This window comes from Trifolium pratense, linkage group LG6 (assembly GCF_020283565.1).
Source record: "Trifolium pratense cultivar HEN17-A07 linkage group LG6, ARS_RC_1.1, whole genome shotgun sequence".
Taxonomy (NCBI): domain Eukaryota; kingdom Viridiplantae; phylum Streptophyta; class Magnoliopsida; order Fabales; family Fabaceae; genus Trifolium; species Trifolium pratense.
Window position 1 is genome coordinate 16,294,603 of NC_060064.1, and position 12,094 is coordinate 16,306,696.

The 12,094-nt window shown below is 34.6% G+C and overlaps 1 protein-coding gene and 1 pseudogene across 1 annotated transcript; both read left to right on the forward strand.

The window, feature by feature from the left end:
- Window positions 1-408: 408 nt before the first annotated feature.
- Window positions 409-3,886, forward strand: LOC123888336 (annotated as a pseudogene).
- A 3,571-nt stretch (window positions 3,887-7,457) lies between these two features.
- On the forward strand, window positions 7,458-11,746 carry LOC123888335 (disease resistance protein RGA2-like). Its single transcript, XM_045937367.1, has 4 exons — window positions 7,458-7,516; window positions 7,549-10,269; window positions 10,663-10,733; window positions 11,374-11,746. The coding sequence occupies exons 2-3, from the start codon at window positions 7,610-7,612 to the stop codon at window positions 10,706-10,708; spliced, it is 2,706 nt and encodes a 901-aa protein (XP_045793323.1). The 5' UTR covers window positions 7,458-7,516; window positions 7,549-7,609; the 3' UTR covers window positions 10,709-10,733; window positions 11,374-11,746.
- Window positions 11,747-12,094: the final 348 nt, after the last annotated feature.

Genomic DNA, 12,094 nt, shown 5'->3' on the forward strand with positions numbered 1-12,094 from the left:
TGTTCTTTCTTAATCCACTATTTGATTTTTATAATTCATGCAATCAAATTATTTTATTATTTATTTAATTTTTTTTAATATTGTCAGAGCTTAATCTGATTTCAATCCTCAACGTCCTAAAATATTTAAAATGGAGTGAAGAAGACTGCAATTACCAAACGATGCTTCCATCCATAGGTAATAAAGGAAAGCAATATAACTTACTATTGCTTAAAAAAATATCATGATATTTTGCCCATTTCTGAACATAATAACTCATGTACTGCATGAACAGTTGGTTATGGTTCCACTCATTAATGTTCTATAGTCACAATAATAATATACATACTTACCAATGAGTTGGTTATGGTTCCACTCATTAAAGTTCTGCAGTACACACAATATTAATATACATAGCAACGTCTATTACCAATGTTGACTATTGGTTTATTTTGATATACACAAACCAGAAACTTAGATACTAACACCATTTCTGCTCTTTCCTCATTACCAATATGGCAGAATCATTTGTTTTTAATATTGCTGATTCACTCTTAGGGAAACTTGCTTCTTATGCTTATGAAGAAGCTTCTCGTGCCTATGGTGTGTATGAAGATCTACAAGGGATCAAAGATACTCTGTCAATTGTCAAAGGTCTGTTGTTGGATGCTGAGCACAAGAAGAACCAACAACATGCCTTGCGTGAATGGCTAAGGCAGATTCAAAACATCTGCTATGATGCAGAAGATGTATTGGATGAATTTGAGTTGCAACACAAGAAAAAACAAGATCTGGAAGTTTCTGGCAGCACTAGGAGGAAGGTACGCCGCTTCTTTTCTCCCTCTAATCCACTTGCTTTCCGATTTAAGATGGCACGTCAAATCAAAGAGATCAGGGATAGATTGAATAAGGTAGCGGCTGATGGAACCATGTTTGGACTTGTGAAAATCGATGTTGAACCCGAACATTCTCTGCAAAGGAGACAATTCACTCATTCCCATGTTGATGCTTCAAGTGTCATCGGGAGGGAGAACGACAAAGAAACAATTATCAAGCTTTTGATGGAATCCAATCCCCACAGTGGCGGTGATAAATGTATGTGTGTCATTCCCATTGTGGGAATCGGAGGACTTGGGAAGACCACACTTGCAAAGTTGGTATTCAATGATAAGAGGATAGATGATGTTTTCCAATTGAAGATTTGGGTATGTGTGTCCAATGATTTTGATATTAGGAAAATAATTATCAAAATTATCAACTCTGCCTTCCTTTCAGCTTCACCTCCACCTGGTGTTGCTATTGCTCACCAAGAAGATATTAACCACTTTGATATTGAGCAACTGCAAATTCGTCTAAGACATAAACTTGATGGTCAAAAGTTTATCCTCGTGCTAGATGATATATGGAATGATGATCGTACAAAATGGATTGAGTTGGCTGATATGATCAAAGTTGGTGCAGGAGAAAGTAAAATCATAGTCACGACACGTAGCAACTCAATTGCTTCCATGATGGGTAATGTTCCTTCATATCTTTTGGAAGGACTTTCACAAAAGAATTGTTTGTCTTTGTTTGTGAAATGTGCGTTCAAGGATGGAGAAGAAGAAAAATATTCAAATTTAGTTGAGACCGGAAAAGAAATTGTGAAAAAATGTGCAGGAGTTCCGTTGGCCGTCAAAACTTTGGGAAGTTCCTTGTTCTCAAAATATGATTTAAATAAGTGGATATTCGTAAGAGACCATGAGATATGGGATTTGGAACAGAAGAAAGATGACATTTTACCTGCATTAAAATTAAGCTATGATGAAATGTCATCCTATTTGAGACAATGTTTTGCTTATTTTTCCATGTATCCCAAAAATCGATCCATTGATGTCATAGAAATTACTACTCTGTGGATGGCCCATGGATTAGTTAAATCCACTAATGGAAATGAAGAGCTAGAGCATATTGCTAGGGAATATATACATGAGTTACATTCAAGATCATTGCTTCAGGATTTCATTGAATTTGGGGGCCTTAGCGTATTCAAACTGCATGATTTGATACATGATCTTGCATTGTATGTTGCAAAAGAGGAGTTTGTAACAGTAGACTCAAATACTCGGAAAATATCGGAACAAGCAAGGCATATATCGATTATTGAAAATGATTCACTTGATTGTGTTTTGTTCCCTAAGTACAAAAGTGTAAGAACTATTTTATTTCCCGTTGAAGGGGTGGGCCTTGACAATGAATCATTGTTGGATATATGAGTATCAAGATATAAATACTTGCGATTTTTAGATTTGGATTATTCTTCAGTTGAGACCCTGCCTAACTCAATTGGTAAATTGAAGCACCTGCATATTCTTTTTGTATCTAATAACAAGAAAATCAAAAGACTTCCGGATTCTATTTTCGAACTCCATAAATTGCAATACTTGGCATTAAACGGATGCCCAGAGCTTGAAACATTGCCAAGAGGATTAGGGAAGTTGACTAGCCTTCGACATTTGTGGATAACGACCAAACAATCAGTTTTGTCGTTGACTGAATTTGCAAACTTGATCAATCTTCAGGTTTTGGTATTTGAAGATTGTAAAAATATGAAGTTTGTATTAAATGGTGCACAACAGCTCACTTCCATTGAAACATTGTATCTGGATAACTGTGGGAGCCTAGAATCCTTACCTCTCTATATTTTTCCAAAATTACAGTGTCTAGCAATTAGGAGCTCCAAGATGTTAAACCTGTCGTTGCACAATGAAAGCCCAGTCCAAAAATTGATGCTGAAACATTTGCTTATTGACAATATTCCAAGGCTTTTGACATTGCTTGGATGGATTGAAGGTGCTGCAGAAACTTTAGAGATCTTGAGAATTTATGAACTTCCTAATCTTCAAACGTTTCCTGAGTGTCTGACAACAATGACTCATCTTAAAAGGCTCGTCATTAGGGGTTGTCCTAAACTATCGAGCCTTCCTAGTGGCATACATAATCTCACCGCCCTTGAAGGATTGTACATAGATGGTTGTCCTGAATTGTGCAGAAAATGTCAGCCACAGTCTGGTGAGTACTGGCCCATGATTGCTCACATCAAAAGTATTATCATTAAAGAAGAAGAAGAAGAAGAAGAAGAAGAAGAAGAAGAAGAAGAAGAAGAAGAAGATGAAGAGGAGGAGGAATGAAGACATTGACAGTTTCCATTTGAAAGTTTAAGGTTAGAGTTATATTTTGAAATTTTTATATGTATTGCAATCATGATATTGCATAATTTTAATAGCATTTAACTAGAACTCTAAATGTGACTATCAACTATGATGACACCTGGTGTCACCTAGTTTAATGAGTTCTACAATGTTTTATAAGTAAGATGATTAGTTATTTTGTTGAGTTTGTTAGCTAATAGCTTCCTGTAACATTACACCTTCACAGCAAATTTAACCATTTCTTTGAAGTGTCATTGTTACCAATAGAATGAGATCGCAGAATTCCAAAAGTAAACATTATGTGAATTTTCAAAATGATGTAGTTTCAGAAAAAGCAAATAAGGATTTCTTTGATATATCAATAAAAGGGAAGTTTTTTTGAACGTGATGTTTGCTTTATATACTGGACTAGGTATGATGAAGCTGGAGTGGAAATGAGAAGAGCAAATTTGAAGGGACATATTTTCTTTTATCCTATATTTCCGGTATCGAAAGATATCTGTATGATTTTGTTAGTTTTAGTAAGTGGGAGACAGACACATTCTTTCCCACTGAAGCAATGGAGACAAATGTGAATCTACTCTGTATTTTCTCAAAAGTAGACTTGTGAACTATACTATATATGATCTGAACATTTAATGGATCATAGGCATATTCATTGCTGTCCTTAATTGTAGGCCATGATTTAATTAGCTAAACAAGTTGGGAGTTTGTAGTACAACCTTTTTTTAGTTGCATACCACAATTATTAAACCTTTTCAATTAGCATAAAATCTTCATGGAATATATGCATGTATGAAGCTTGAAAGATTGACCAAAAACCTTATTGATCCTCTGCAAACAAATTGAGAACAATCACAAAACCGTACCTTTAAATGAACCATGGGATTATGAAGCTTTTGTCGGGAATAATGTCTAAATATCTTTTTTGGAAGATTTTATATTTAAATATAGTTTTATATTTATATTTGAAATAAAATAATATTAGGGTTTATGATTTATATTTCTGTTTAGAATATTTAAGATTTGTTTAGAATTTATTATAGGATTAGTTTTGTTTTAAAAAATATATGATTTGTTTTTATGTATCTCTATATATAAAGCCATAAGCATAATGAATAAAATAAGAACTTTAGTTTTCTTCATATAACCCTATACTTGGGGAGAGTTTTCTCTCTAAAATCATATCCCACCAAATTCCGCAATACCAAAAACACAAAAAATCATATCAGTGGCATCAGAGCGCTAAGGTTCAGATCCGTGAAGATGGAAGAAGATGATGAAGACGAAGAAAAAGAAGAAACCATGAAATCAACAACCCATAACCTTGACTGCATCTTTATTATGAAGATGTGAAAAAGAAGAGAAAAATAATCCATAGCCAAAAACCATAACCTACACCTTTCATACGTTATATGCGAGATAGTTTCATGTTATATAACCCATTATATGCGAGATGGTTTCATGTATTATATAACCCATAACCATAACAAATACATGAAAAAAGCTCAAGTCTCATATGAAGTTGTAGAAAAACCATAACCATAACCTGCATCTTTCATATGTTATATGCGAGATAGTTTCATGTATTATATAACCTATAATCATAACAAATACATTGAAAAAGCTCAAGTCTCATATGAAGATGTAGAAAATAACAACATCCATGGGTAACATCCTATTGTTACAAGAAACATACTCATTCGTAAAGAATGTAGATGAATAAAAGAAGACAACAACAACAAAAACAAAAATCAACATGAATCTCACGCTAGATACAAGACAAAGATATTCAGTCGAGGATGAGTGTTAAAAAAAAAAAAGGTTTTTTCAGCGCAAATCTCAGATCGGATACAACAAAATGATATTCAGTCAAGGAGGAGTGTTGGGAATAATGCCTAAATATCTTTTTTGAAAGATTTTATATTTAAATATAGTTTTATATTTATATTTGAAATAAAATAATATTAGAATTTATGATTTATATTTCTGTTTAGAATATTTAAGATTTGTTTAGAATTTATTATAGGATTAGTTTTGTTTTAAAAAATATATGATTTGTTTTTATGTAGCTCTATATATAAAGCCATAAGCATAATGAATAAAATAAGAACTTTAGTTTTCTTCATATAACTCTATACTTGGGGAGAGTTTTCTCTCTAAAATCATATCCCACCAAATTCCGCAATACCAAAAACACAAAAAATCATATCAGCTTTTGCATATATATTTTTTTTATAGACAAATGTTAATAGTTTGCTTGTTATGGGGTGGAAAACTTTGTTATCAGCAAAGGTCGAATCCTTGCAGCTTATGTAAATTTGTTCGCAGGGAATTTGTTTTCAGAAAAATGGAGGTTCCCAATTTCATCAGTTCATAGAAAGTGCTGTTTCGAAGCGCACCGACTTCGATATATTAAATGAAGATTTCAATTAATTAGTGAATAGAGTGAGCTGCCTTCATGCTTCAACCTGTTTTAGAATCAGAACTACACAAAAGAGTTATACAATCACTAATTCAGTCCAAGTTCCAAGTGTAGTTTTGTAGTTAAAAACCAATTATCAGCTCATAAATTGTGAGTTTCTGTACTAATTTCAAGTCAACTGATCCAACTTTTAAGGTATTTCTGCATTCAATCAGAAAGCATAAATAGCATATTGAAAGTATAGGGTGTGAATTGGAACACAGAAAGAGTATAATGTAGAGATAGAAGAATAACTTGTGTATGGAACATTAGTGCTACTTGAATATGTTTGTGTATCACTGATTCCAACACAAATTTTAGAATTATACATTGAAGATTTCAATCAAATTCTTGAATAGTGAACCACGCAATGGAGTTATACATACAATCACTAATTCAGACCAAGTGTTATTTTTATTTTTATTTTTGGCTTTCAGCACTAGTTGAATCTGGTTCGGTGGTCAGTTCTGGCATCAAGTGGTTCCAGCCCCCTCCGAGTCACAGTTGCGGGGGATCGAATCGCGGTCCTCCCTACCAAGTTCAGTGTCAATCATCACTGAACCAACTAACGATTGGTAGGCCAAATGTTATTTTATACTACCTTGTTATCTAAAAAAAAAAACTGGTAGTTTAATCAATCCAAGACTTTTTTTATATCTTTCTCACAAAACGTTTTATTTAAAAATCTGGTTAAGGTTTTTCAGTGCCAACATTAGAACTTGATCCTTATTATAAGGAGGGACAGGGAATGAGAAAGCCCCAAAAATGAATGTACGGACAGGTTGGCATGAATAATTGTTCAAACTTGTTGTGCTGCTTAATTTACTTAGAAGACTTTTAATGCATCGGTTTCCACATTTTTGGTTTTTCTAATAATAATAATAATAATGTATCCAATGTTTTAAGAACCGGACCGGACCGGCCGGTTCGACCAATTCAACCGTGAACCGGGAACATCAGCGGTCCGGATGGAGGCCAAGAACCGGCAGTCAGTAAAACCGGATAAAAACTGCTCTGAACCGGATTGAACCGCCCTGAACCGTTGAAACCGTTGAACCGGGGACGGTTTTGGAAAACCGGTCGGTTCGGAATCCAGTTGGGGAAAAAAGAAAAAAGAAAGGAAAATTCAATTTCTTTTCTTCAGTTTTTCAGTTTTTTTTTTTTTTTTTCACTTTTGTGAAACAAAATGAAACCCATTTTTCTCTTCTTTGTGAATCCATTCTTTTTGAAGCAGTATCCTTCCACCTTCCATGATGTGTACTACTGTATTGAATCTATCGATGATTTGTTGTTAGTATTCATCCTTGGGCCAAGAAAGGAAGGAAATTGATGAAAGAAACTTTTTGAATAAAAGAGGAAGAACATTGTTTTACAATCTAAAATATTTTCTCTGTTTTTTTGAAATTATGTTTTGTGTTGAATGAAAAATCAAACTAGCATTAAGTTGAGAAGAAGAGAGAAATATGAAGAACATAATAGAGAAAAATTATCAAAAAAAAAAAATGGGAAAGAAAGCAAGAAGATGAGGGTGGCGGTTGTGTGTGTAGTATGAGAGAGAAACTTTTAATATTAGGGTTATATAACATATAATATTATAAGTGGGCTTGGGCTTAACCAAATTTAGTAACATAATAATAAAAAACTATCATAAAAATTCTAATTCTATACCTTAAAAAAAATTCTATTATATTTTATTAACGGTTTAATATAAACGGTTCAATAACGGTTGAACCGATCCGACCAGTTGACCCTTGAACCAGTTGTCACAACGGTTCGACCTCCGGTCCGGTTCTTAAAATATTGAATGTATCCCACTTAGTTGACTTCTGTATATATCTAAACTCTAAAGGCAAAGTTCTTTTTCCTGTGATTAAACAAAAAGGTACCGACTTGACCAAAAAAAAAAACAAAAAGGTACCGCATACTTTTGCATACCCAACTCCATTCCATCTCTTTCTTGATAAACTTTGACATCATGACCGAAAAATTTATCTTTGATATTGCTAATTCACTCCTAGGGAAGCTTGGTTCCTATGCTTTTGAAGAAGCTTCTCGTGCCTATGGTCTGTATGAAGATCTCCAACGGATCAAAGACACTTTGTCAATTGTCAGAGGTCTGCTGTTGGATGCTGAGGAGAAGGAAAATAAGCATGGGGTGCAAGAATGGCTGAGGCAGATTCATAACATATGCTCTGATGCTGAAAATATATTCGATGGATTTGAGTTGCAACACAAGCGAAAACAAGTTGTTGAAGCTTCTGGTAGCACCGTGATGAAGGTAAGCTACTTGTTTTCTTCCTCTAGTCCACTTGCTTTCCGTTTTAGGATGGCACAGCAAATCAAAGAGATTAGGGATAGATTGGATAAGGTGGCAGCTGACGGGACCAGGTTTGGTCTTGCAACAATCAGTATTGATTTAGGACTTGTTGTGCATAGGAGAGAAATGACTCATTCCCATGTTGATGCTTCAGATGTGATAGGAAGGGAGAATGATAGGGAAGAAATTATCAAGCTTTTGATGCAGCCCCATCCTCAGGGTGATGGTGATGGTGATAAAAGTTTGTGTGTTATTCCCATAGTGGGAATTGGAGGATTGGGGAAGACCACACTTGCTAAGTTGGTGTTCAATGATAAGAGGGTGGATGATCTTTTCCAATTGAAGATGTGGGTGTGTGTTTCTGATGAATTTGACATTAAGCAAATAATTATTAAAATCATCAACTCTGCTTATGCTTTACCTTCAGCTTCGACGGCGGCTCTTGCTCACCAAGAAAACATTAACAATTTAGATATTGAGCAACTACAAAGTCGTCTTCGATATAAGCTTTCTGGTCAAAAGTTTTTGCTTGTATTGGATGATATATGGAATGAAGATCGTGCAAAATGGATTAAATTAAAAGAATTAATAAAGGGTGGTGCACGAGGAAGCAAAATCATAGCAACAACACGTAGTAACTCAATTGCTTCAATGATGGGTACTTTCCCCTCATATGTTTTAGAGGGCCTTTCTCAAGATAATTGTTTATCTCTTTTCCTCAAATGGGCATTTAAAGAAGGTGAAGAAGAAAAATATCCAAATCTAGTGGAGACCGGAAAAGAAATTGTGAGAAAATGTCGAGGGGTTCCACTAGCAGTGAGAACATTAGGAAGTTCCTTGTTCTTAAAATTTGATTTAAATAAGTGGATATTTGTTAGAGACTCTGAAATATGGAATTTAAAACAAAATGAAGATGACATTTTACCTGTGCTTAAGTTAAGCTATGATCAAATGCCATCTCATTTGAGGCATTGCTTCACATACTTTTCCATTTATCCAAAAGATTTTGGCTTCACTAGTGTTCAAATCACTAAACTCTGGATGGCACTGGGATTACTACAATCAAAAGATGGCAATCAAACACCAGAGAATATTGCAAGAGATTATATTGATGAGTTACATTCAAGGTCATTTCTTCAAGATTTTGAGGACTTCGGCCATTTCTACTATTTCAAAGTACACGATTTGTTGCATGATCTTGCATTGTATGTTGCGAAAGATGAGTGTGTAGTAGTAGACTCACATACTCGGAATATATCTGAGCAAGTAAGGCATTTTTCAATTGTTGAAAATGGTTCACTTGACAGTGATTTATTCCCCAAGACCAGAAGTGTGAGAACTATACTATTTCCCATTGAAGGAGTGGGTCTTGAAAGTAAATCTATGTTGGATACATGGGTATTAAGATGCAAATACTTACGGTTTTTAGATTTAAGTGATTCTTCATTTGAGACTCTGCCTAATTCAATCACTAAATTGAAGCACTTACGTGTTCTCAACCTTTCTAATAACCGTAAAATCAAAAGACTTCCCCATTCTATTCACAAACTCCAAAGTTTGGAAGTTTTGTCACTCAGTGGTTGCATGGAGTTTGAAACATTGCCTAAAGAATTAGGTAACTTGATCAGCCTTCGGCAACTGTATATAACTACGAAACAGTCTGTGATATCACAGAATGTATTTGCAAACTTGACCAATCTTCAAACTTTGTGTTTTGAATATTGTGACCGTTTGGAGTTGTTGTTCGATAGGGTACAATTTACTTCTCTTGAAACATTGATTGTTCGTTCTTGTGGAAGTATTATATCTTTACCTTTATATATTCTCCCAAGATTGGAGGCTCTGTTAGTCATTGATTGTAAGAGTTTAGACCTCAGCCCACCAGAGAATCACACTCTTCAAAATCCAACCGGAATATGGAAAATGACTTTTCTTCATCTTCAGAATGAAACCCCATGGCTATGGACTTTGCCTAAATGGATTGAAGGAGTTGTTGAGACTTTACAGACCTTGATACTTATAAATTTGTATGAACTTAGGATGCTTCCAGAGTGTTTGACAAGAATGACTCGTCTTAAAATGCTCCATATCGCTGACTGTCCTCTTTTGTATTATCTTCCAAGTGGCATGCAGCAACTCACTGCCCTTGAAGCTTTGACTATAGATGGTTGTCCTAAATTATGTCAACAATGTCAGCCACATGCCGGTGAGTACTGGCCCATGATTTCTCACATTAAATGTGTTTCCATTGGAGAACCAGGAGTGGAGGAACCTCAGGAAGGACGGGTCTTTAGCTCCCCTGATCTACCGTCCCTTTGGTAAAAACATTACTAGTACTATTTATTTAACTTAGCTTGACCTTTGAGACACTTTTCAATTTTGTTATTTATAACATGTTTGGTATGAAGCAAAACAAATTACTAAATCTTCTTAGACTCTGTATTTATATTTATTTTTATATCATTTCAAACAAATATGCTTGTTGCATTGTTATCACAATTACGGCTGCACTTTTTCGTAATATCAAATATCATGACTTAAACGCATATGTGACTGCAATCAAAATTAAAATCTTGCCCTGCTATATGCGCTTTACCGAATAATTTTGCAGGTACAAATAGTAAGATAGTGTTTTGATAGGGATAATATGTATAATGCAAACAAGGTTTCACCGAAGTTTTTTTTTTTATATACATGTTTCTCATTTTCAGGAAAGGTAATGATGAGCCTAGAGTCAACCATAGAAGAGGGAGATGAAAAGGCTGAACGTGAAGGGACACAGGTAGAGACTTTGCAATAAAAAAGTGTCTACTCTTTATCTCTTGTCTTTGGTTTGATTGTTTGGATTGTTTCTACACATTGGTTCTAGACTCGTTCAAGCTTAAATCTTTATTTTCCGGACAATTTAGTTTTGGTTATCATTGTTTTTTGGTCCATTTTTCTTGTTGAACTCACAACAGAAAGAACTGAACCTAATTATAGGTCATGATTTAAGCAGATAAACAAGTTGGGAGTTCCAACTGTCGAACCTTTGCAAGTAGCACCAATCTATAGATGCATAAGTTTGAAAGATTAACAGAAAATTTTTAAGTTATTACTGTCAAGAAAACAAAAAACTTATTGATCCTTCCTGATTAGTGTAAGACAAGTTCACTTATATCTCATCAAATTAAGAAAACTGGTCTCAATATATTTGAAAAGATTCATCACTTGACTGTCTTTGCTCGCGATTGCAGTTTGGTCAGTTTGGTGATATCATGAACCACATTATTGCATAATAACAAGGATTGTGAATTCCGACCGCGGCCAAAATTTAAAGTTCCATTTTCATAGTTGAATGAGATAAGGAATTCAAATAGTAACATAGTATTAGTGAGAATCAAGGTAAAAGATTAGATTTGAGTCATGTTCTTCATTTTCAGGTTTGTGAAAGGGAAACAATGAGAGCAAAGGAAAGTGCAGAAGAGTGACATGTAGTGGCTGAGGAGACAGATTAGGGAATACAAGCGTTGTTTCAGGTCCAGTACAAGAGAGAGTATGCCAGTGGTTGATAGTGTTGCAGAAGATGGAAGTCAGGAGGAGGCTATAGATTATCGGGAATGAAAAATAATTGTTTCCTTAATCAGTATGTTTGACATGTTGTCGAATAACTTCAACTGATTATTCACTGTTTCATTCCATTACTATATGTATTATTCATAGTACTTGAACTCGAAGCATATATACGAAAATTGAGCAATTATCATTTTTTGAAGTGAAACTAATTTAACTGGCTATATCTTTTGTTAATATTCTTCTCCGCTGAAAGAATGGAGACTAATGGTGGTGAATCCCCTCTTGTTACGGTCAGCCTTATCTGTTTCCATCAGGCAAAAATTTGCAAATTCTATCGATCTATATGGATGCATGAAGCTTGAAAAGATTTAAAAAAAAGTTTACCAATACTGATTAACCTTAAGGCAACTTTGGGAATAACAGTCCACCATGATTTATAACAATAGAGGCAGAAGAATAGCTTTCTTGTGCAAATTCATTCCAACTGGTGTAGCTGAATGTTGAATTTCAAGCATTTTTTGGGACAAGACTCACAAGAGTACAAGAACAATCAGTGGATAAAGGGACTTAGTTGCCAGTTGGAGTCAG

Excerpts from the sequence above, each read along its gene's own strand:
- LOC123888335 (XM_045937367.1), top strand. The coding sequence starts at position 7,610 with ATGACCGAAAAATTTATCTTTGATATTGCTAATTCACTCCTAGGGAAG. Across the intron at positions 10,270-10,662 it reads CCTGATCTACCGTCCCTTTG|GAAAGGTAATGATGAGCCTA; the intron begins GTAAAAACATTA and ends TCTCATTTTCAG.